Source organism: Sitophilus oryzae, unplaced genomic scaffold (genome assembly GCF_002938485.1).
Source record: "Sitophilus oryzae breed Bouriz unplaced genomic scaffold, Soryzae_2.0 scaffold_1297_pilon_pilon, whole genome shotgun sequence".
Lineage (NCBI taxonomy): Eukaryota > Metazoa > Arthropoda > Insecta > Coleoptera > Curculionidae > Sitophilus > Sitophilus oryzae.
Genome location: NW_022145945.1, coordinates 736,393 through 763,952, shown reverse-complemented (window position 1 = coordinate 763,952; position 27,560 = coordinate 736,393). Strand labels below are relative to the sequence as shown.

Below are 27,560 nucleotides of genomic sequence, written 5' to 3'. Positions count from 1 at the left end.
GTGGAAGAAATGTCAAACGTAAAATTTGTAACCTCCTTGATTTTATTTGTTTATTGTTTAATTACTAGTTGCATAACTAAAAAATTAATATTATCATTTTTTATTGCATTTATTTAAAATATTATTTATTGTGAAAATATTTAATTTTTTTTTGGACTGCTTTTATTTATTTTTAATTAAATTAGATCAGTATAATCAATGCTTCATAATTTTATCGATTCTTTGTATTTAATTTTATTTATTTTTTGTTCTGTAAAGAAATAATTGTTTAATCCTAGAATAATGTAATGTAATTTATGGTATTTATTTTTACAAATAATATGTCTTTTATATTTTATAAAATTATTTTTGTAAAAAGAAACATATTGATGTTAATTATTCCTAATTTATGTAACGATTATTTTTCCCGCTAATCAAACAAAACGCTTGCCTGTGTTCCAGTGAGAAAATTTTATTGGTAGGAAAAAGAAACGAACGAATACAGCCGAAGTGTTTTAATTGGTCGATTTTTTGCGGCAAGTTTAAATTCGGCCAATGGCCGAGCGTTGTAAACAATTCGCTGTCGGCTCGTAGCTAAAGTGGCGTGGGGCCGCATTTACGAAGCTGTGTGTTCAGTAGATTCGAGGCACTGAAAGGTAAGAAATATTTTATATTTTTGAATGTAGTTATTGTCATTTTACCATTTTCCAAGTAGAATTAGATTTTTTCCAAATTAGTTTATATTCAGTAAACTTTTGTACCGAAAGTGTTTCTATTGCGCGTAAAAGTTATTCTGTAAATCGTCCGTATACTCTCCATATAACTGCTAGCAAATGGCTGCCATAAGAAAAGCATTGAGGTGATAAGACGTAATGTTGTTTATTTTTTTTCGGTGATTTTACGTGTCGGAGGACTGTTATGAATTTTTCTACGTGTTTCTAATTTCCAGTGCTATGTTATATTAAAATTTCACGGCGATATTTCAACGGGAAAGGTGAGAAATAATTAATTTTCTAGTCGGGCTTTGTTCATATGGACGGCTATACACGGCGCATACGACTCCATTTGTACTATGTAGTTTGCCTTATGCTATGCTTTCCTTATGGCATATACTGTAGTGTATAGGGTATATCTGTTATTGAAAATATCACTTTCCCGTGGTATTTTTGATGTGGATTTTGGATTTTACGGTATCCCAGGGATATTTTGCTTTTCTTTACCCATCGCCTAATTGATGACGTGGGCTAAAATGACGCCTTTGTTAATTTTTGGGCGTTTGTTTTAAAAGTTGTTAAAGTTTTAATTTTGCCGCCAAATTTACGCAGATGTTTCGTCCCTAAGATTTTTGCAGCTTACCGGGTTTTGCATACGGGGTTCGTATGCGTTTATTATCGAACTATTTGCTCGGTTTTTCTTAGAAATCGTTTAAATTGCCATATTTGGGTCGTTTTAGGCGGTATCCATGTTGGCGTCACGTACGCTGGCCTAGGGTGGTTGGTATATTTTTTTCATTTGTTTTAATTATGTCAAATTATATTTGAACGATTAATTACTAACTGTATTACAAAGGTGAGTGATTTATATTTATTTAAATTGTTTTTAACGGATTTATATGGTGTTTTGGGGGTCTGATGAAATATTGGCGCCAAAATTTAACCGTTATTTGTCCAATAAAAAAGAATCATTTTACCAGTATATTCCGGCTAGGTGGTAGGTAGGTAAGTTTATTTTATACGCGCAATTTTTGATTGATTAAAATTATGCTTAACTTTGTACCATTAGGTTTGAGATTGGGTAATGTGATAAAAGTGTGTTGCTATTATGAATTTATTATTATCGTTGATGTTTGCAAGCTATTAAACGCCATTTCACAGCGTAATAAAACAAGGAGATTGATATATTTTTATACAAACCTATTTGAAATGATGAAACGTGTATTGAACAATTGAAAGATTTTAAGACATAACTGTTTTTCTATCTAGTTTATAATTTTGCGAAGTAAGTAGGTTTTGTCCAATTATTTTGTTTGTTTTTCTAAATCCATATCAGAAGTTGCTTAATTAATTTGATGTTAATTAATTGATATATTGATATTTTCTGTGTGTATTAAGTTATTCTATATTAATATTATTACGGGGTCGTGGAACTATAACGGGCATATTTATCTAGATTATTTTGGATGCAATCTTGATTTTAATTAATTTATTTTTTATTAGTTTGTTTCTGTGTCGATCAATCAAAATAAGTTATTAAATATGATTGAAAACGATTACAATGTAGGGAATAAGTTAGTAACTACTAATGATAGTCTAGATTGCCATATTATTCTTTATATTTATATTTATTCGGATTCTAGGCATTTTAAAGTATTATGTTTATTTTTAGTTTGTATCAAAATTTTAAGAGTATTTTGACATCGATTTTTAAAATCTTATTTCAGTATGCTGTTTTTTAGCACAGAAAGTCAGTAATAGAAATATATTAATGTATGTAATTGTTACTAAAAATAATAGAATACCTACTTCGTTTTGTTTTAAATAATAAGAATTTTAATCAGAATTAATAGTATTTATTGAGAACTAGCTACTTGCCCGAAGTTAACCGTTTATTAGGGGCCAAATGATAGTCATAAATTCTAAATTATGCAGGTCTCATAAAATGTTATAAAAATTCATGTTTAATAGCATTCTAAAATGAATTTGTTCATAGAACTTAGGTACCTACGCTTTATTTACTGCAATTATTGTAATAAAATATCTTGGAGCATGCTTCTATCTTCATGTCTTAAACAATTTAATACTCAGAATTGGTGTCCAATAGAATTTGAATTTTTTTTGTTCGATATTGAAATTTTGCACCAAAAATGTCATACGATCGAAAAAACGGCGTCAAAGACGGCTGAGAAATGACGATTGATGATAATTTTGACGCGGTCAATCTCGGGACATGATAACTAAATATTGACATAAAACTTGTCAAAATTAATACTAATTATAGAGAGCTTAATGCTCGGCCCGAACTGTTCTTTATTTTTTGTCTTTTAGAAGGTTGTAATTTATTTACCTATATACAGGGTGTCCCAGAAATAAGTGCAAGTATTTTAAGCGGTGGTAGATCTCGATAAAAGAAACATGTTCTCTCTTTATCGTTTTTCAAATAAGTCCAAAATAACGGAGTTATTTTACTTTGAAAATTTCAAAAAAAATTTGACAACCACTGGATCTTTTCTGGATTTTCTTGTAAATTTAATCTAATACCTATGTTGCCATATTATCTAGAAATTATGTTTTTTAACTAAAAACTAAAAAAAAATTCGAAATTTCATTTTTTTTTTCGCGAAGGAAACCTCATGGGCGTGTTTCTGGGGTTGAACTATACTACCAGTCAAAAAAACTTGCACTTATTTCTGGGACACCCTGTATTGAGTAAAAATGATTTTTAAATGATAAAATTCCAGAAAAAAAAACTTTTTTTGGAACTGGATTTGTATGTCTAGAAACGGTTCTATTCTTTTTTAATCTTCTAGAGATTAACCTGGCCAAAATTGTTTCCGATTGTCATTCCCCAGCCGTCTGTGACGCCGTTTTTATTCGATCATACGGTACAGTTTCTTTTTCCATTATTTTCAACATACAGTGTGCCCCAAGAAATTGGCGACAAATTAAAAAAAAGGTTTGTTAGTTTTTAACAAGAAGTTTTTGTGATATGTAGTTTCTTCAGCATTGCTAACAGTGGAAATAGATCATTAAGCATACAGTGATGGACATAAGTATGGAAATATTTTTTTTTTCTAAAATATTTTGTATAACTTTCTTTTTAAACTAATTTTAAATATATTAAATGAAACAACGTTTTGTAGTTTATGGATATTCAGTTTTAATTTTCAAAAATAATTTCTTATTTTTCTTTTACTAAAAACCATAAAAATTACTGTGGACAAAAGTATGGAAAGATAATTTTATAAAGAAACAAATCCTAAAATCTAATATTTAGTTGCGTAACCTTTGGCCTGAAGGACTGCTTTACATCTTCTTGGCATGGAATCTACAAGGTTTTGACAAATTTCCAAAGGAATGTTCTGCCATTCATCTTGGAGTATCTCCCACAAATCTGTCGCATTGTAAATAGCCCTTAATCGAATTTTCTTTCTAAAAGCTCCCAAAGGTGTTCAATTGGGTTTAAGTCTGGCGACTGAGAAGGCCATTCCAAAACATCCACGTTTGCCTCCAAAAACCATTTTTTACCAATCGTGAGGCGTGTTTGGGATCATTGTCCTGCTGGAATCTCTATATTAGGGGCATCTCTTCTTCGGCAAATGGTAACATGGTATTTTGCAGAATGTCCCTTTACATAAAGCGATCCATTTTTCCCTCTATCTTTACTAGCGGACCAACCCCAGCTCGAGAAAAGCACCCCCAGATCATAACACTACCACCACCATGCTTTACTGTTGGCTACTGGTACTTTGCATCATATCTTTTACCTACTGGCCTTCTCACAAATGATCTACCATCAAAACCAAATATTTTAAATTTACTCTCATCACTCCAGAGCACTGTGTTCCAATTTTGAGATGTCCAATTTAAATGGTTTTGAGCAAACTGAATTCTGTTTTCCGATTTCTTTTTGAGAGCGAAGGTTTTTTAACGGCCACTCTTCCCAGAAATCCTACCTCACACAAGCGTCGTCCCACGGTGCGATCAGTAACATTGATATTGAAATTGTCACAGATTTCCTCTTTTATTTGCTGGGAAGATTTGTGCGGGTCTGCTAGAGAAATCTTTTTAATGGATTTTTCTATAAAAGGGGTGGTTTTAATCGATTTTGGCCGGTTAGTTGTAGCTCCCAATGTTTGGTACTTTTTTAAAATTTTCGAAACTGCTTCTTCTGAATTCATTAATGATTTGGCAATTGTACACTGTTTAACACCTCTATTTTTTAACTCTATATCTCTGTTGCGTAAGTCCTCAGACAAATACTTAATTTTACCCATTTTTAACAATATGTTGCTTGCCTTTGCAATAAAATCAAACTAAACAAATCGATCACAACAGCAAAAATATGAACAAGAAACAAGCTTTCCATACTTTTGTCCGAAGCGTAAACAAAATATGTTGATAAAAATAAACAATATAGGTAGAATAAAAAATTATCTTGTGAATATTTGATATATTTATGCGGTTGTTAGCATACGAAAATATTTATGCTGTATTATTTGTTTGAGCGAGATAAAATAGGAAATAAAAAATCTTTCCATACTTTTGTCCGCCACTGTATCTCAAGTCAATTTTTGAAACATTTCTATGTATTTTTTTTATTAAATGACATTTATGGTTCGCCTGACAGGAATTATTATTGTAGATGGTCTCATTTCAAAAATTACTGAGCAAATCAAAGTAGGGTACGCAAAAATTGGCAAAATAATATAATATATTAATTATAAAGTAATTAATTAAATAATATACCTAATTATTTTTTACTCTAAATTGGGGGTAAATATTTCAAATTTGGCATCACTGCGCAGGACAACGGTCGACACCGACAAAATTAAATAATGCGTTACTTCTTTATTCTATCTCTTTCTTACATATTGACCATTCAGTCATTACGGTCTGTCTAGTACGTGAAAGATTCTCAAAGGCGTATAGCCTTTAATATCTCGTTAGGGACAATATAAAGGAAATCCGCCTTCGTAAAATAGCCTTAAAAAAAATTAAAAAAATCGATTTTTTTTTATTTTAATCGTTTTTTTTTTTAATTTTAATCGGATTTTTTTTATTTTAAATCAATTTTCTGTTTAAAGGCCTATCCTAAATGGATTCTCAAAGGCGTATAACCTTTAATATCTCGTTAGGGACAATATAAAGCAAATCCGCCTTCGTAAAATAGCCTTAAAAAATCAAAAAAAAATCGGATTTTTTTTATTTTAATCGGATTTTTTTTTATTTTAATCAATTTTCTATTTAAAAGGCTATCCTAAATGGCTAAATCTTTGTAACTCTGCCCGATATTGACACTATTAGCATTTCTACGGCGGGTGTCGTTTTTCCACATCGGTCACCGATATATTTTATTGTGTAAACTTTGCCGATACCCCTATTGCCGCGAAAAAAAAATCGGCCGCTTAGATCAAAGGGATTTTTTTGGAAATTATGATGTTGATATGAAGATAATGGTTGTCTTAAGTCGAGAATAAAATTAGTACTATCTAATATTCAAAGTGCAAAGTACTTATTGCAGAACAAAATGTCGGTAGAAATTTGGAATGAACTAGAAGATAAATTGGGGAAGGCAGAAGTTAACTTGATCAACGTTCAGCTGTTTCAAAACAAATATAAAACAGCCTTGACAACAGCATATTTTTTGACATTGATTACAGTCCTCGGAAATAAAAATGTAACCTAACATCAGAAGATGGATACGTGGATTCGAATAACGGATTTCTGGCACTTCACAATTTCAAAATAAATCTCTTGCCATTTAGGGGAATGGATTAACACGAAATAACTTTAAAAATCGGTCCAACATTTTAATAGATGAATAGATATTAAGTAGGTTTATGTGTTATATGTTATATCTTTGTATTTGATGAATAGATATAGGGTATATTAGTTATAAGTTTTCTATAGCTTTATAGCAAAAGTTTCTGTAACTTTTACAGTTATTTTTCGATTTATCATAAGTTTATAAACAAGTTGATGTTTTTGATTTAAATTCATGATTCAAAAAAATCCGTTGATTTAAATCAAGTTGATTTAAGTCATTGCACCCTGATTCTAATATTATATAGGGACCTCTGTATTTTATGGATTTGTTTTTCAAACAGTGAGCAAGTTATCGACTGACGGCGGATTCTTCATTTTAGGCGCACGCATACGTACGCACCCGTTCAATGCCCAAAAAGGGTCCTCGTTTCGCTTCTCGTTTCATCCTTTTCGCCGAAATTCGGCAAAATAAGTCTTGCGGAATTATTAACGAGCAAAAGTTTAATTAAACCGGCGGGCCTGTGCGCCGCCAAAGACTCCGTCGTGCCCGGGAGGCGGCGTTGTCGATCAGGGAGAGATTTCTGTAAGAAAAGGATTTTTCGATTACGTTTTTTCCAAATTCGTTTGATTGGTTGTTATCTGCGTACGTCAATATGTACCGGGTGTCCCACTAAGAATAGCTCTCGGCTGTATCTCGGAAAGTATTAGCCGTAGGGCTTACGGAAAAAAATATTTATAATTAAAGGGGGCTATGAGAAATTGCTGGAAATTATTTTCAAGTTTGTAAAACGGCCGCTAGGTGGCGCAACTGCTATGGAAAATGAGAAAATAGATTTTTTACAGAATTTTGCCCAGATAATGGGTACTATAAATAATAGCTTCATAATCTTCAGTAAATTTTGATTTTTTTTTTTGTTAGAACCATTTTCCCATATCTGCTAAAATAAAGTGGTGGGGGAAGGTTAGATCTATCTTTATTTAAATGTTAATAACTCCGGATTGGATGATCAGAATCTAACAAACGAGGGCTCGTTTTAAAGAGCACATTTCATACTCTATATTATGCCATAATAATAATAATAAGATTTTGAACGTAGACGCTAGGGGGCGCTTTCTTACACTATAACAAACAGCGCGTTTTTTCAAAAAAATTAATACGATAGTATGTACTATTTTAGCGGTAGTAAAGAGTAGTAGAAGCTTAAAAAGTCAGCGAAAACCGCATCTTGATATCTTCTTTCAAACCGAAGATATTAGCAAAATTATAATAAATACCAAAAAATAAGCCCTTAATTACCTTATTTTTACAATACAGTATCAGTAGCCCTCTTGATTAGGCCCATTCTAACAAAAAAATAAGGTAGAAACAGTTTATTTTAAAATCGACGGTATACCAGAATATCATAATATCAGATGTATTAATATCTAATAATTAAGATATTCATAATAGTGAACAAGAAACGATGATTCAGTGAAGTCACGGTAGGCTTTGGATAGAAGTTGCTTTTGACGTAATAGTATAAACGTCAAATTCTTATTAGATCAACATTTTGATAGTCTTAGCAGCGCTTTTTATCTTTTGATTGACTTTTCAAAATGCCAACAACTTCAACTACTTCAAATAATAAAAGCATTTTGAAAAAGCATTTAAAAGATAAAAAACGCGGCTAAAACTATCAAAATGTTGATCTAATAACAATTTGACGTTTATACTATTGCGTTAAACTAACTGTTTCTATCTTATTTTTTTTTGTTAGAATGGGCATAATCAAGAGGGCTACTGATACCGTGTTGTAAAAATAAGGTAATTAAGGGCTTATTTTTTGGTATTATAATTTTGCTAATATCTTCGGTTTGAAAAAAGATATCAAGATGCGGTTTTCACTGACTTTTTAAGCTTTTTCTACTCTTTACTATCAGCTAAAATTACATATACTATTACATTTAATTTTTTTGAAAAAACGCGCGATGTTTGTTAAATTGTAAGACAACGCCCACTAGCGTCTACGTTCAAAAGCTTATTATTATTGTTTATATGGTACAATATAGAGTAAGAAACGCTCTTTTAAACGAGCCCTCGCTTGTTGGATTCCGATCATCCAGTCCAGAGTTATTAATATTCAAATAAAAACAGATCTAACCTTCCCCCACCACTTTATTTTGGTAGATAGGGGAAAATGGCTCTAACAAAAAATATTCAAAATTTACTGAAAATTATGAAGCTGTTACTTATAGTACACCTTATCTAGGCAAAATTGTGTAAAAACTCTATTTTCTTATTTTTTCTTGTAGTTGCGCCCCCTAGCAGTCGTTCTAAAAACTTGAAAATAATTTCCAGCAATTTCCTATAGCCTCTTTAGTTATAAATATTTTTTTTCGCAGCTGCTACGGCTAATACTTTCCGAAATACAGCCGAGAGCTATTCTTAGTGGGACACCCTGTACATTAAGAATTTTTGCGAATAATCTGTTTCAGCAAAATAAAAACACTAAATCACCACAATACACCAAAACACTTTTACACTGGACGCGCGTTTCGCTAACCATGTTAGAATCATCAGCAGATGATTATAAACTAAAGTACAATCTAAGTTGAGCGTTTATATACTCGTTCAGTGGGCACCGAGTGGGCGTGGCAAAATCTAGCCAACCGAGTCAGAGCCCACTGAGCGTAACAGTTAGATTTCCGCCACTAGAGTAGTAGGAACAAAGAACTTGAAGGAATTGGACTGTTGATAAAGAACATTGTATAGATCTTAATAATTTAAAATTAATTAAACAAGTCTCAAATTACAGGCAGTTAGATGCATATGAAAGCATCAGAATTAATAAATGTAAAGATAGTATGAACAGAGTCAACAGTCCAATTCCTTCGAGTTCTTTGTTCCTACTACTCTAGTGGCGGAAATCTAACTGTTACGCTCAGTGGGCTCTGACTCGGTTGGCTAGATTTTGCCACGCCCACTCGGTACCCACTGAGCGAGTATATAAACGCTCAACTTGTAGATTGTACTTTAGTTTATAATCATCTGCTGCTGATGATGCTAACATGGTTAGCGAAACGCGCGTCCAGTGTAAAAGTAAAAGTGTTTTGGTGTATTGTGGTGATTTAGTGTTTTTATTTTGCTGTGTAACACCAAAGGTTCCAACTCTCAACTGTAATAATCTGTTTCATTCAACCATCAAAATCCCGCAGCCCTTCGCAAATGCACCTTCTCGAGTCTTGTCGTTTACTGCAGATAAAGTTTCTACAAAGTGCTACAAATTTACCATAGTATGCCAAAACACTTTAGTGTCTATGAATTCTAATGCCAACCGTAACTCTTTATAGGTTGATGGTCGCTAAATCGACCACTTTAATTTAACCACGAAATCAGTCGCGTGGAAGTGTTTTATCGCCAAGTTTGCTATTCTTATTTCTATGCCCCGCTTGGCCATTTAATCAACCATATCTATAGGTTGGGCGAATTAGCGCGAAAAGTTAACATAAGCGGTTGAATATTCGACCAGTGAGAATTGGTGGCAATTGATTTAGCTGTGTATCATATAGGTAATAATTATTGTCTAAGCATTTTCTATAAAAATTTATTATGTATATTATTGTCTAAGCATTTTCTATAAAAATTTATTATGTATATTTTCTATACAAATTATGAGTAAATTTATTTCGATAATTTCGGAGATGTTAATAATAAATAAATAAAAAAAAATAATATATTTTTCAACCTTCATTAAATAATTTATTACTACAAATACAAAAACTGTCCTGAAATCAAAACTATATTAGGTATTTACTTTAGATGGTCTATACTTACTTTGCTATAAATATCGTAATCTTAAATCATACGGGGTGTCGAAAATTCTACGCCAAACTTTCTAAAATATAAAATAATTTTTCTTGTATTTTTTAACACCCTGTATATTATTTTTTTATTAGATGGAGAGTTAAAAAATGAACATTTTTTGTATTTGAAGTTTTTCGAAATTTTCAGTGGTTTCGCAGATACACGCAGTATTATTTCATATGGCTCTTTCAACGGTAAAATACGAGAGAAAAATTATTGTGGGAAATGCCATATGAAATATAAAACCGCGAACCCTTAAAAATTTTGAAATCTCTAAATACAAAAAATATTAATTTTTTAATTCTCCATTTATCTGAAAAATAATATATAGGGTGTTCCATTTAAAAAATATCATCCCAATCCACTCACACTTTTTCGAGCCACCCTGTAGAACTTGAAATATTTTCCTGAAATACATTCTAGTACATACTTTAGGTTTGTACTTAAACAAAATTCCCAAGGAGCTACAGATGGTCTGACGCAGTATTGCCGAACCCTGTATATTATTTTTATTAAACCTGTCGAGCTCTGTAATTTCTTCGGAAAGCATTTTAGGGCATATGTTCATAGGAACTTTTTGTTTTAATTTTATCTGTAGAATCAGCCACCGAAGTTAGATACACTATTTTTTGACACCCTGTACAGTAATTAAATTGATCTTATAATTCTAGGACACAATAAAAAAGAGTAAAATAATTTCTTTAGTGCCTTTTTTCTAATCATTTTCCAAAAATACAACCAACGCTGGTTTAATTACAAAAATATTAAAAAATAGCCTACAAAAATCGTTTTTATTTAAAATTTCGACCTTTTCTTCGGTTCCGAACACGAGGTTCTCCTTACGGCCTCATTTTAATAAAATTTCGAAAGCCGTTTCTATGTCGGTGCCTCCTCCGATTTTCGTTCTTCTTGGGGCCGGTTCTCCGTCCAGCCTCCGTCGCGCCTCGCCGCGCGGCGTTGCCACGTCTAGAAAAATATTTCTTCAGATTTTCAAATTAAATTAATACCGTTTTTTCCATAGCAACTGTTAAAATTGTCTTATATTTATCAGAAATAGTACTTTAACAGCGAGGATAGGTTTAAAACTTTATTTCTTATCGCACGTTTGAGACATTACATTGCTTCCATTTTTGAAAATGTTTGTATTCCATTTCATAAGTTATTCGGGATTTAAATGGAAGTAGTTTGGATATGGCGTTTGTCGCCTCAGCCTGAATATCTGTTGGTAATTTACTTATTTCGTTTTGAGCATTTCATGCTCCAATTCAATCAGTAATCGACACGAAAGAGAATTAAAAAATATTGACTCAAAACTGACAACTAAAGAGGCAGCTTTATTTATTTGTCAAATTACATAGATACCAACGCCAACCCAGCACAATATTTTTTCTACTCGCAATAAATTCCTTGAAATAATAATTTCTGAATAGTTTTTAAAACGTAACTCGCTATGGAAAAAAATATTGTTCTATACACGACGATAAAATTGCATTATCGTCTCCCGAAATTAATTTATTCGCGATTTCATCGCTCGTGAATTAATCTTTTCGGTCGATAAAAATAACTATTTTTACAAATAAGTTGTTTGGTTCTTACTGAATTAATATAAGCATATATCGTCTTGGTTACGCTAATCATAAATAGAATCATAATTCTCTTGGGTCATTATTAACGGGAATATACCATAATTCCCTCTATCTTGTATAGGTAACAAGCATGAAATACAATAGATATTTTGAGTAATTTCATCGACATCCCCCACTACAATATTTTTCTGTCCCAACCACTGAAGGTATTTTTTTATATTCCTTTTGGTAAATGGGTTCACTTTTAGATGCAAGTAACGCTTGCCGTGTTTCTTCAGCCCTTTTTAATTAATAGTTACTCCATTTTAATGGAAACCTACTCGAACGTGTGCCGAATTCGTGCGAAAGGCGTCTTTTTTTTTGACAAAAAACTGAACTCGATTGACAACAATCGTCAATTTATAAACAGCAACCTCGGGCAATTAATACCCTTACGCGTGCATGACGTGAACTGTCAGTTGCGGAAGTTGCCGAAATTCTAAACCTGATTTATTAAAAAAGTCTGTATAATTTTTTCTTATGAAGTTTTCCGATATTTTAATCAGTCATTCTGGTATTTGCCGCGGAGACGAAGGCTAAAAAATAAGAGCTCATTAAAATCGGTCCAGAAGTTCTTGAGTTATAAATTGTGTAACCCTTCTGTTTACTGTGAACTTCTATTTATTTAGATTCGGTTTCAATTCATCGAATGCGGGGAGAATTCGTGAACTCCGGCAACGGTGCTTCCATCGTCCGCTCTTCTCTCTCTGAAGCGTTTCGCGAAATCTGGCATCGTCGTCTTCGGGGAGTTTTTCGTTCAGCCGGTCTTCTTATTGACCGTTCAGCGTTGCCACATCGTCGCGGTCTTTGCGAACCGCCAGTAATAGTGTTGAAGAAAAATCTTTGAAAATTAAATTAATTTGTATAATTTGAAAATATTAAAGCACATACATATAATGTATTTCTAAATTGTTGAAAGAGTTGGATTGATGAGTTTATATGTATGTATTTTGTATTTATAGTATGTATTTAGTATCGGTGTTATATTTTAGCGAGCCTCTCTTATTAACTAATTAAAATATATTTAGAAATGTATGATTCTATTGTGAAAATAAAATGTCAATGTTAATAAAGGTACAATTTGCAACTTGGCCTACCGACTTAGCGAGAGTCTATATCGGCTCTTACGAAATATCCGATCTCATCCGCCGTAAATGAGCAGTGCTTTTCGGTATAGTTTTTTCAGTTGTTCACCCGTCCAAATACCCAACTCGTTTAACGTCGCTTAACTTTGGCAGTCGATTGGGAACTGGTGATTCTACGTAGCTCTCGTTCGTTGCTTTATTTTTTTTAATTTATTATTATTCTTTAGATTATTCTCTTGAGATTTTATAACCTACGTGGATAAGTAAATTCGTTTCATTCTTGTTAAAAACTTATCAGCGACATTAGGTTATCTGACTGTCTCTGTCTTTGACATTGTCTTGATTGATTGTCTGTCTCTCTTTTGTGTATATGTGATTTTTAAGAAATAGATTTAAATTTTATCCCCCAAAACAATTTTTTGGGCAAAAACATATTGTTAAATTAGTTATATTTATTGGATATATTTACTGGGATGTTATGGTAATGCTCAATATTTATCGGATATATTTACTGGGATATTATGGTAATGCTTAATATTTTATCAAATTTGTTAGTATAACAAAAAATCAGTTATAAATTGGTATCCGTGTCCAATATAGTTTTGCTCCAAGTTAAAATACACAGGGAGAGCAGAAGAAATAAGTGCAAAGCTACATGTCAACGTCAGATCAAAGTTTGGTTTGTAATTCATTCATAACCTCGCAATTAATGTAATAAATTAATAGAATATTCTAGCAACAGTTCGCATTAGTCAGTTGTATCCATACAAGCCTAATACCTATTTAACTTACAAAACAATCAACTTTTGATTTCTAACCACAATTTCTCTTAACGGAAGATAATCAAAAGCCAAAATGACATTTCTCGCAAATTTTGAAGTATAATTAGTGGAAAAGTTAAAAGTTTGATAACTTTTTCGACCACTAATTTTGATGTTCTCAATGCTTACATTGAAATTAAAGGAACAAACTTCTACGCTAATTGAAACCACTAATTTATTCCACTAATTACGAGGTTCTGAAGTTAGTATAGTTACGTAACCTTGAACGAATATTTGTACTCTAAAGTGTGCCCAACGTGTCGTGAAAGATTTCGAGAGACGACATTCAAAATAAGAGAGACACAGTGGTAACTGCCAGGGATTTTCCCGTTGAACAGACTATAAATTCGAACAGAAAATCAAAGAAAACCCTCACAAAATTATACCGTTCAAAATTCCTACCCGACCGGGAAAATTTACTCAACCCGGCAACCTCGTAACCGTAGCGTCCGTGTCCCCTCGCTGGCGGGACCGAGCGGGGATCGAACCGGCTTCGCGCCCCACCGCGCAAACTCCCTCCGCTCCTATTGGCCGCCGCCGCTCGCTCGGCGCCGTGTTGCCACATTCACTCCGCCGAGCACCGTCGCCGCGTCCCCATCGAAAAATGTTTGCGCTGCGCGTGCATCGCCGAAATTGATCCGATACGAGAACCGAACCACTGTGGCGGCGTGTAGCGTGTGTATTTATTTGAATCGCTCGAAAACGACGCTTGTTTTGTAACGGTCGTCCGGTTTTTATTGTGCGTTGTTTTGCGGTGAATAGTTTCGGTTTTTGATGGTCACGAAGGAGTTTGCGCGTGAATAAAGACCCGCGCCATGTCTGAGAACAACCGCGGTGGTGGCGGATCGGGGAACAGCACTTGGGGTGCGGAAGGAATGTGGTGGTCCGCCGAACAGCAGCAGCAACTGCTCCAGCAAATGCAAGCCCAGCACCAACAAAACCTCGAAACCGTGCTGAGTACGGCATGTCAAACACCCCTAAATCAAATGTACACGTACAAAATGGCCAATAGCGGGCAGTTCCAGAATAATTCCTCTTCATCCTCGGGAGGAACGACCACGGGACAACAGGACTCGAGTTACAATAGTGGCATCGTGGACTATAGTCAGTTAAGTTCGTCTGCGGCAGGTGGTCAAGCTGCTCAGGCTCAGCCGCAGCAACAACAGAATTGGTGGGGTTACCATCAGTCGTCGCAGCAAGGGCAGGACATGCACAGCGGGTTGCAGGGACTGCAGAACATGTCCAATCAGCAGAGCATACACAATCAGGTGGTAAGGGTCGCTCGCTAGCTACGAGGGGGTGAAGGGGGGTCGCGGTGGGTGTAGGTGACTTTCGTCGGCGGCGGGGTCAAAATACTGCCGGTTCTGAAATTTCTAATTAAGATGGTGGTGTGTAGCGGCATTTAAAGGAGCCTGTAATTAAATATTGGTGTGGAGCTAGCCTACAATATGATTGAATTATTGAAATAAGTGATAAAATGACAATAAAATTCCCTAATTACCTATACTACAATTAAATCTGCCACACTACGTTGTATCATGTTATTCAACCATTTTCAATTATGGTACAGTCTCCCTCACATACTCTCTTTATAGTTGAGCTCATTGTCACAAATTTGTGTCATTGTTGTCTATGCGGGCCAAAGTTATCGCTGCTAATTTTCTAATATGATCCCATCTGAGGTTCGGTCTTCCTCTAGGTCCAGAGCCTATTTCACCATAAGTCCCGGGCCTTGGGCCCGGTGGTCTAGTCTAAAAGATTGTAAAATTTTCATAATTTCTTGAATTTATGAATTTTATTGGAAAAGGGGGCTCGAATTTTTGCTTGGGCCTTAGGGCCCGACCAGATGAAAAATAGGCCCTGTCTAGGTCTCTCGTAGAAAGGTACCTCGTAAAAAACAGTAAATTCCGAAATATACAAGCATAAAAGCTAATATGTCAAAACGCTTCCTATATACAAGCTATAATTTTTTAGGATTCACAATGTACCGTTTGTGTCCAGGAAGGGTTCATAGTTTCATAGTTGTCGATTTTCGAAAGAAATCAGTACATGTATATTATTTCGTATATTTTTCATGTTATTGATTTTATGGAAAGCACTGTTCATTAAAATGTTGTATCGTATGTTATAGAACTTGTTTCTCTCTACAATTTCCTGTCTCACAATGTACCGTTTGTGACCAGGAAGGATTCATAGTTTCATAGTTGTCGATTTTCGAAAGAAATCAGTACATGTCATAGTGTTGCTGTAAACACCTCTAATATTCCTAAATTTTTTATATAAAAATATCGTTATTTGCTTTTTAAAAAATCCAGTTCCAAAAAATCCACGATAAAAATTGTTGAAATTCCAGATTTATTATTGTTTACATTGCTATAAAAACAAATTCCGATACGATTTGATTTCATAGTATAATTTCCATTCATAAATAAAGACCATTTAATTAATATAATTCGTCTGGTTAATTGGATAGATAAAATTGCATAATTATACCTGAAATGTGGCGTAAAATTACTATTTTGTGATAATATGCAATGGTCGTTCATTAATAAATTATTCAGTAAAATTTGAATTCGTTTGAATGAAAAACGTTCTTTAAAAACAATAATCATTAAGATATGTATATGGCTTTGGTAATTAAACAAATGGGAAGAGTTAAATTTTTTAGTCACCCAATTATTAAAGATGACAGATCGGGTCAGTTATGTATTCTGAAAACATTGAAAGAACTGTATATTTTAATAAAACAAACAGTAGTTTATTTGAATTCGTATTTTTCTCATTATTTTGAACATTTAAGTAAACAAAACAACGTTGGGTTTACACCATTTCTAAAGAACGGCTGGACCGATTTTAATGATCTCTGATTGGTTGGATTAGTATCATTAACATAGCAAAGTAACTATTAAAATATCGGAAAAATTATGCAGAAAATTAATTTTTAAATAAATTAGGTTTGGAACACTGCCATTTTCTGAAATTGGCAGCTCTAGGAAGGGTTATAAAGGATTGAGTTAAAAAACCAACAATAATTAATGTAATGTCTAAGGCCGTATTTATTTGTATAAAAATAGGTTACGTATTTTAACGTTATTGTTAGATGTATATTTATTCACTTAACTGAGAGATTTTCTTCATTTTGTCTATTAAAAATGGTAAATATTTCCTAAAGATATCATCCGCTTCGGGCAAGTTGGCAACGCCGGGAAAATTCATCATACCATCTCGGATTCAACCAACCTGATTGGTTGAGATTTTTGTACGCTTCGTTGCCAGGCGGTAGTCATGCGCATAACGTATTTTTATTGTCTAGTGATACCTCCAATTTTATGATATTCCGAGGAAATAGTGGAAATATTGGCTAGTATTGAAATATCCAGTGGCTGTGTTATTGTCGTATCATCATCATTTTCAGCTTATTCAACCATTTCTAATTATGGTATAGCTTTGCTCACGTATTTAGGTACTCTCTTTGTAGTTGGGTCTATTGTTGGCTATGCGGGTTGCTAATTTCCTAATATTATGGTCCCATTTCAGGTTCGGTCTTCTTCTAGGTCTGTTAATTCCTCGTGGGTTCCATGCTGTACTTTTTGTGATCCATCTTTTGTCCGTCCTTGCCAGGTGTCCTCATTGCCACTTGAGGGATTTGATTCTGTGGATAACATCTATTACTGGGTCTATTGTCGTATCTAGTCTATTTTTATGGTCTTTCTTGGTTATTCCCAGCATAATTTCGTCCCATTGAGCATTGTGCGATCTGCAGTTTCTTTATAGTGTCCGTTTTAAGTGTCCAGATTTTGCATGCCTCTGGATATTTTTTAAATGAAATCGGGATTCATGTTTTTAGAAAACTTCGTTCTCCTTACCGTTGGCTCACAGTTGTTTTAGATGTGTTTCTCAAACTGTATGTTTAAAGTTGCAAAAAAGTCGGATTAGTAAATAGCTGAAAATGATTTTCAATTTTTAAAACTGATCACTTGCCTACCACATAAACATTACAAGTTAAGTAAAATATAAACAACTTTTTTAAGTAACTTTTTAATTTGTGAGATATTCGAATTCAAACTAATTTAAGATCTTTGCATTTGGCTAATTGAAAATAAGGGGGATTCGATAAAAGGGTTTCTAATATAGGGATCCTCTGCTTTGCTTTTAAAGGAGTAAAAGGGGGACTTTGAAAAGGCTTTTTTGGGAAAATTACTTCTTTAATTAACATTTAAGTATGGCAAGACTGTTAGAGGAAAAGGGGTAAATTGGAACACAGTTCAATATTTAATTATGTTCTCTATTCAGTTGTAAGAAATGAAGTTTTCTAAAGATTTCCTGTTGGTGACAGGTTTTGTTGAAATTTATTTCTTGTGTTAAAATTTGATTAAACTTAGTAAATTCTCTAAAAGTTCTATGTATAAATTATAACATATTCAATTTTATATTATACAGGGTGTCCCAGAAATAAGTGCAAGTGTTTTAAGGGGTAGTAGATCACGATAAAAGAAATATATTTTCTCTTTATTGTTTTTCAAATATGTCCAAAATAACGGAGTTTTGAAGAGAACAAATTTGCTCAAGGATTTTTTGCTCAAATTTTGAGAACCACTGGATCTTTTCTGGATTTTCTTTCTTGTAAATTTAATCTACTACCTATGTTGCCATATTATCAAGAAATTATGTTTTTTAACTAAAAACTAAAAAAAATCAAAAGTTTCAAAAAATTCCGAATTTTCAAAAAAAAAATTTGAGGAAAAAACCTCATAGGCGTGCTTCTGGGGTTGAACTATACTACCAGTTAAAATACTTGCACTTATTTCTGGGACACCTTGTATAACTAGTAACGTTTCTTTATAAATTGGCAAAAATAATTTTATTTATTTATTTCACCCCTTCTCGGGGGTGAATTTAAAAAAATCTTTCACAATTCGTTTTTTGATCTTTCAAAGTAAATTATCAAAAACTTAAGTTTTTACCAACAACTTCGTATTTGAAGACCAATTTCCTTGAACTATAGTTTTTTTTAAGAAATAAACTACATAGAGAATTAGTAGTCAAGTTTATAATCAAAGATCTTATCTGAATTTATAATCTATGACGAATGAAAGTCTTTATACCTATTTATATCCTACTTGTTATGACCAGGAAACCCATTTCGACTTGTTTTATTTTATTTTTAATTTTACAAATGCAATTTCAGTAAATTATATCCGCACTATAAATTTAATAACTCGCAATAAAAGGTGACCTGGAAACTAAGGGTCACCAACCCATAAAGATAAAATACGTCTACCGATTCATAACCGACTGAATTTTATATGAATTCCACTAAAATTCTGAATACATTTGCCGAATTCTAAGTAAAATAGTACCTGAAAACACAAGGGTTTGGGGTCATTTTTGTGGCTATTGTGCCCCGTTGCAGCTTGGGTACCGTTATCTGAGTGCATACATCAAATTTTAGACAGACTGGGTAGTCTTCTGTCTACCTGAGTCTTCAGAGGCTCGACGAAGGGGGATTTTTAGAGGGTTCAAGCCTGAAAAGTTCATTAAATAGCGATTTTAACGCTGTATCTATTTTGACAGTCCGGTAAAATAACTGACAGCTGTTAATTAAGCGTTAAAACGCGAAAAATTTATATTTAGTATGTTAAATATTAATTAAAATAAATTGAAGTATTATAAAAAAATATATACACTTCAGTTACACTATCGGACAACAGTAGAGAAACTTTTTAAAATTGTGTCATTTTTGTTAACGCAGGGGCTGAGGCCATTTTATGCATTGTTAAAATTAAAGATACTTAAATAGTTCTTATTTAAATGAAATAATCACATGCCTCACGAAAACTTATGATTTTATTCAGTTAAATAAAAAACTATAGGCACAAAAATAGACTAAAAATTAATATAAAACTTACAAGTATAGTCTATCCAACGAGAAGATCCTTGACAGTGATAGATGTGTCTGTCATTTTAATTTCAAAGTAGTTTATTTTATTTTACAAAGAAATAAGTTGGTGCAAATGGAATGCATAGCAGGAAATGAATATATGTATTTAAAATTTGACTGATAAGTAACTTCAAAATATTGTGAAAAATACTGTATACAACTGAAAAAATGTAATCGAGTTATTTTATTTAATAAAAAACGGTATGTGTTAATACAAAACAAACAAAAACAAGACACCACATACCAAAAAAATATAAAAAAGAACTATTTCTTACTTTCAAGCTTTATGAAACTTCCCGCATTTATGATTATATTTATCAATATAACTTATGTACAAATACAAATATGTAATATTCCGCAGGAATAAATAAAACAAACTATTTTATTAATAATAACACTTACCAAATTTTATACCTCACAGGTTGATTAATTAAGTTTAATCTTAATTTTTTTAAACTAGTACCTTTTGACATTATTTTTCTGCAGTACTAAAATCCATTATTTACCTATCGTGTGATGTCGATATTTTACAGCTACTCAGTTTTTAGTATGTGTTAGTATGGTCCTTCTACCATATTCAAGATGCACTTATCTACGACGAGATGGTATACGAACTTTATTGATAGTAACTTTATTGGTGTATCTGTATAAGACTTTCTGCCTGGGCAGCGAGTATTAACCATAAACCGTGCTGTGGGTTCTACAGTTAATTTTCACTCGATTTTTCCTCCACTTGACTTCAAAAGAGACAAAACACACGTAATAACACGAATCAAAATACATCATCTTCCAAAACGCAGGGTATTTGACAAAAGTTGTCACAAAATTATAATCTATAATTTGGCAAGACTTTGACAAACCTCAAAAATCTAAAGGCGAGTTCATACGCATCGGCGTCCGTTTGTCGTTCATCGTTCCGTCAAACCAATAAAATTGAAAGACGTCATCTGCTTTTCTTCTGTCATCGTCTGTCGAAATCTTACATGAGAAAAAAAACAGAGTATACATAGGTTGCTAACCTAATAAAATAAATAATGGGTAGAATAACCGTGATTAGCTATAACTTCATGACATCGCTTTGGCATGGAGTCCAATAGTTTTCTTAATGGTATCTGGTTCAATAGTTTTCCAGGCCTCTTTCAAAATTCTTATCAAATCTGCCTTATTGCTAATGTGACTTCGTCTTACCCGGCGATCTATTTCCTCCCACAGGTTTTCAGTGGGGTTAAGGCCTGGACTTTGGGTAGGAAAGTCCATAACCCTAATTTGTTTAGACAAAAACCATTCTTGTAAGACTTTCGATGTATGTTTTGGATCATATCTTGCTGAAAAATCCAGGTTAAAGGCAACCCCTCAGCAAATGGCATCATCACTTTCTTTAAGATGTCCAAATACATAAATCGATCCATTGTTCCTTCTATTACATGCAGTGATCCCATGCCATAGCCCGAGAAGCATCCCCACCCCATGCAAGATCCACCACCATGCTTTACAGTGGCTTTGGTATACTTTGTATCAAATCTTTTCCCTTCTGGGCGATGCATCCACGATATGCCATCGGATCCAAATATATTGAATTTGCTTTCATCTGAAAACAAGACCTTTTTCCAGTCATTTGTCGACCAGTGCTAATATTTTTAAGGTAACTCGGGCCTTCTGGTTCTTCTTACTGATGAGTGGTTTTTTGGCTGCTCTTCGGCTCAACTTTCGTTTAGCTGAAATCTGTTATATAAAAAATGACTTTACATATGCGTTCTAGAAGGCGTTAGGGGTACAAATATACAAAAATTTTCCTGCGGAAATGCGTCATTTTCATTTTTCCGGCTTTAGTACAGCCGAAATCTGTTACATCAAAACTAGTCTTCGGGGTGTGTTTTAGACATTTTTCTAAACATAAAAACACAAAAAAGTGTCTGCGGAAATTTTTTATTTTACATAAAAAAATGCTTTGACTTTAGAATAGCCGAAATCAGTTACATGAAAAATGAACTTATATTTGTTTTATACGAACCTTTACGAGTAAAGAAATATAAAAAAATTCCTGCGGAAATGTGTCAATGTCATTTTGTGCGTTTTGTTTTTCATACATTTTTCAGTTTAGAGGCTTACGGGGCCCGGAAGCGAATAGGGGTGCTGGGTGCTGGGTGCTGGGTGGGGTAAAACATCTTTCGGAGGAATAACGATTCTTGTAGAATAGATAATATAGGCTCTTGTAAACTATAAGTACCTCGGAATGATGTACTTGTTTTGTTTTTTACTAAAACTTTACGTAAATAGGGCTGATTTAAAACAAAAAATCATTGGATCATTCAGTTTTCTTTTATATTTTAATAATTAACTGTGATTTTGCAAAAATATTATTAGATTGGTTAGGATTTGGGTTACTTTGGTTAGCTTTTCTTTGTGGAGTGTGTTAAGCTGTTGTTTTTATATTTTAATAATTAACTGTGATTTTGTAAAAATATTATTAGATTGGTTAGCATTTTAGACACTTTTAAATGATTTTTTTTTGGTTCAGAAGTGCTTCATCCAAGGATTTTTTTCTTTTAAACTGTTTATAACCATAGGACTTTCTGACAAAAAAATTTTTGGCTTAATTCGTGGGTACTTATACTTTACAAGACCTGATAATATAATAAGGAACAAATTGAAAATGAAAATCAAGCATTTCCGCAGGAAGTTTTTTATTTTCTTGAGTTTGTAAACGCTTCTAAAAGGCAAAAATGTATTTATTTTTTATATAACTGATTTCAGCTATTCTAAAGTCTATTAAATTTCCTCAGAAAATGGATACAATTTATTTCCGCAGGAACATTTTTATTCTCCTCAATTCCTGAATGCTTCTAAAAGGCAAAAATATATTTATTTTTTATATAACTGATTTCAGCTATTCTAAAATCTAATAAATTTCCTTAGAAAATGAAAACAACTTATTTCCGCAGGAAAATTTTTGTATTTATATGTTCAGAAAAATATTAAAAATAAAACGCAAAATGTATTTTTTATAGCAGATTTCAGGTATGCTAAAGTGCGAAATTTGGAAATTACGCATTTCCGCAGGAAATTTCGTGTTTTCCGTGGTTCACAGTAGCCTTTTAAAGACAATTTTTTTTTTCTAATAACTGATTTCAGCTAAACGAAAGTTGACCCTGCTCTTCTGCTAATTAATCCTGCTTCCCTTAGCCTTCTTTGGATGGTCTTAGAGCTTATATTGACACCAAAGGTCTTAAGCAAATACCTACTAAGTATGGTCTAATCTTTACGTTAATTTGTGCTTGTTGTTCTTTAGGACTACAAGCAAGATATTAATTTATATTATTTAGTTCAAAATGTATTCGTAGCAAGATTTTTTTAATTTAAAATGATTAAAAATTGTGTTGGAATGTTAGAAACAAATTCTAAAGTGAACTTGAAAGGAATGCGCCAAGTCTAGTAGTACTAATTTTCGAATAAATTAATGTCGAGGAAAAAAATATAATTGACACCACAAGGCTGTCTATAGAGTTGAATAAACTATCTAGTAGTTTTTCTGTTCTAAATCCAAATGAACTGATCTAATCGAATATTAATAATCGGTAGACTAGGTTTAAGGTTTTATACGAAGAAGTATCAATTTCGTCTATTAAGATATGTAAATTCAGTAAAAAGAGGCTTTTTTAAAGACGGGAAAAGGAATCGAGATAAAAAAAAAATGTAGATAGTTTGTGATATAATAAAAAATACCTTGAATGTCATCATGAAATAGATCTGTTTTTCACTTATTTCACTTAGATTATGCGGTTTTATTGCAGTTCCATTTTTATTTGAAAGGTCTTTTAAACTGGGAATTTTCTTTCCACTTGGCAACAGTGCCTTGGGGCGCCAAGTAACGAGAAGGAAAAAATCTGGCGTAAAAATTCCTTGGAATGGGCGCGGTTCTCCGCCTGGGAACGACCAATAACACCTGCTCTTTCTTTCTCTGTCTTGCCTCCCCCTCCCCCGCATTTATTTCGTATTGTTTTATTTCTTTCACTTTGATTTATAGTCGTTTTTTGCTGGCGCTTTTTTTTTATTACAATACATTTCGAAAGTTTAACTGGTTCGTGTATACTCGTAGTTTTTTTTTTCATTTGGATTTAATTGTTGTTTTTATTTTTAATATTTTGTTTCATGAATTCCCAAACTTATAGTCTCACTGTTAATATCTGAAAGAAAATATATACAGGGTGGTCCGAACTATATTCCGGAAACTTCGGCAGTATATTCTCTAGGGCTGTAACGAGCCTTCTTTTTTAACTTGACCGAGTACCGAGTACTCGGCTAAAGGTAATTCTGTGGTTCCCCATGCAAACTGATATTTTTAATATGCTGGATTCTGAATTGATTCTTTTAAGGTCCGGTAGCGAAATTGATTTTGTTTTAAGCAAAACTTATATGTGTAACTAATTTAAAAATGAAAAAAAATTCAAACAATTATTAATACCCTTTAAAGTTATATTAAAATGAGTGACAGTGCTGACCCCTCTTTTTAGATTATAAGTATTAAATTATTATTTCACTGTGTTTGTGTTATTACTTATACTTATTATTATTACTTTGCTAAAATACATTAATTAAAGTTATGAATGAATAACTTTTTGTTTATTTTAATATTTGCCACTGTGAGTCTCATTTCTATCTGTTTGGGACATGCATAAATGGATTGTTTCTATTACTGTACTTTACTTAGGTTAAAATTCTGGCCGAGCACCGAACTACTCGGTACTCGGTGCAGCCCCAATATTCTCCAGATAAAAATAAGTAAAATGTTCGTATAAATGTATGTCCTAAAATGCTTAGATTCGGAGATACAGGGTGAAGAAGTTTCATTTTTATTTCGATTTTTAACAAATAATTTCTGAAGTAACGTTAATATTTGGATGAAAATTGGTATCTGGGAGTTTTTTGACATGAGAAATTTTATTTTGATGTCAATTTGACTCCTACTTGTAGGGTGCGCCACCTACATATTTTTTAACTGGTTTGAAGAGTAAAAACTTTTCGTCCGTACCTGTATAAAACTACTGACAAAAAAATATACATTTAGGACGTTTTTTTTAAGTAAAATAGGGTGTCTTGGTAAAAAATCGCTACGAGTGATGGTTCTCGAGATATTTGAAATCTAAATTATCAATACCTGTCATCATTGACAAATTAAACATGCTGACTAAATAGTTATTATATTGAAATCATAATTTGAAATGTTTTTGTGCCGAAAGTTCAACAGTTCAACTGTTTTATCATAACAAAAATAATGAATGAGCAGTGTCTGTCAATAGATTTCCCAAGAACAGAGTTTTCAAGCTGTCACCCGTCCATCCACTCGCATCGTTCAAAGTCGCTTAACTTCGGTGATCTATCAAGAAGCTAGGTCGTTGCCTAATTTTTAACAATAATATGTTATCCCAAATTATTAAATCTTATGAGCTACAGTAACAAAAAAAGGTAAAAAAATCTGACGCAGAGAGAATTTCTTTTGGTTTCGAACAGGTTCAGTCTGAGAACAACCAATAACACCTGCTTTTTAATTTTTCGTTTCTACGCCATATTCCTTTTATACTTTTTTACCCTTTTTATAATATATTTCCTTCGTTCAACAATTCATAACAGCTGTACTGATCTATTGTTATTCTCTCTGTACTTCATGGAATAAATTTAATAACTAAACGAGCTAAATATTATTTTTTTGTTAAATAAACCTGAGAGTATTAATATCTAGATTGAATTGTATTCGTCATCCCGTAGCCAATACAAAGCATGATTTAGCATTAATAAGTATTATTGTACATACATTCTCTTACATTAAGCTTGTTGAAAGTTGAAAGGTACTTTTTTTTGCTCAGATCAAAATTAACTGAGATAGGATTTTTTTTTAGTCCTTACCGTTTCTCCGAAATTTCGAAAGAATAATTTTATTTATTTATTTCACCCCTTCTAGGGGGTGAATTTAAGAAAAAATCACGATTCATTTTTAGATCTTTCAAAGTAACTTATACAGGGTGTCCCAGAAATAAGTGCTTAAGTTTTTTATGGGATGGTAGACCTCGATAAAAGAAACATATTTTCTCTTTATCGTTTTCCAAATAAGTCCAAAATAACGGAGTTATTTTACTTTGAAAATTTCCAAAAAAATGACTGCTAAAATTTTGAGAACCATTCGATCTTTTCTGGATTTTCTTTATTGTAAATTTATTCTACTACTTATGTTGCCACATTATCAAGAAATTATATTTTTTAACTAAGAACTTAAAAAAATTCCAAATATTTTTTCAAAAATTTTGAACGGGGACTCTTTCTTCTGCCAATCTCGAAATTTATCTTATTTTTAAATTAAGCAATTATATCGATTGCATCTTCTACTTCTTTTTTTCCTTTACCTTATACATTAATGTTAACTATTTAAAATAAATAAGGTTTATTGCCATTTAATTGGTCCGCAAGTTTTATGCTTCCAGATAAGCATTTTATTTCCTGATAAAATCCGATAGTTTAAAGCGCGCCAGCTGATCGCTTCTGATATAAAGTAGCTTTTTATTATCGTATTAAATTTATATACAATGTGTTCAAAATATATTGCTGCTTTAGCGGTTGATTACACCGGATGTGTAATAAATTTTGATTGCTATCGGTACTAAAGTTACAAAGTTAGGTAAATTTTTGTCTCATTTAATGATATACTGTATTTTTGAAAGATTTTCTAACAGATTAGATATCTCTCGAAGTTTGTTCATCGTCAATGACATATTTATTCTTTGCCTTCGTTTGATGACGTATCAGTTTTCTACGTCATGCGTCAGGTCCGTCAGGCCTTCTCACTCGATGGTATCGGTATAACAAAGTTATTTTGCGATGCTTTAAAGGTCCGTTTTTTTTTCATTTCAAATTTTATTATAATAATTAAATTAATTATTAAAAGTAATTTTGTATTTCGGATTCTGTTTGCTCTATATGCGCTCATAGTTTTCATATACAGGGTGATCCGAACTGTATTCCGGAAACTTCGGCAGTAGATATATTCTGCAGATAAAAGTAAGTATTATGTCCTAAAATGCTTAGTTTCGGAGATACAGGGTGTAGAAATTTCATTTTAATTTCGATTTTTTTCCCAAATAATTTCTGAAGTAACGTCAATATTTGGATGAAAATTGGTGTCTGGGAGTTTTTTGGCATGAGAAATTGAATGATTTTGATGTCAATATTGCTCCTACTTGTAGAGGGCGCCACCTGCATATTTTTAACTGGTTTGAAGACTAATAATTTTTTCGTCCGTACCTCTATAAAGTACTGAGACTTCTAAGACAAATTTGTAATTAATTTAAAAAGATAAAACGTTTTCAAATTTATCATTTCAGTTAAATGCCAAACTATCTATACTCAACATGTTTATTTTTTCTCAATAATGACATAATACAGGGTGGCCCATCGAAAACGTTCCGCAAGGCATAACGGCCAGAGTAATTTTTTTTTCAAAAAATTCAAAAACACGTCAATTTTGTTTGTGAGGGGGACAACTTTTGCCCAAAATATGATTGCAAAATCTTCAACCCTCTAAGCGGGGGTGTCATCCCCCAACTTTTTTCAAATGGGAAGGGGGGTCAAGTGGCACCGCAATGAAAAGATCTTTCTATTCTCTATATTTCCCCGCTTCGTTTTTGAAAATCGGTCGAGTCATTGAGAAAATATGAAGGATTGAAATTTGAAAAGTATTCAAACATTTATCAGAGTAAATGATAAGGATAAATTCCTTCGACCAATTTGCTGT

General features: G+C 32.7%; 1 protein-coding gene across 3 annotated transcripts in view; it reads left to right on the top strand.

Annotated features, from left to right (window-relative positions):
• The first annotated feature begins 14,415 nt into the window (after positions 1-14,415).
• The window catches only part of LOC115874515 (high mobility group protein DSP1-like), a 36,902-nt gene continuing 23,757 nt past the window's right edge, over positions 14,416-27,560 (top strand). The window contains exon 1 of one of the 3 annotated variants that reach the window (XM_030889672.1): positions 14,416-15,110. In XM_030889672.1, coding sequence (XP_030745532.1) covers positions 14,655-15,110 — 456 coding nt within the window. In that variant the 5' untranslated portion in view covers positions 14,416-14,654. The remainder of the gene's footprint in view (positions 15,111-27,560) is intronic. The other 2 variants (XM_030889670.1, XM_030889671.1) reach the window with 2 other exon arrangements.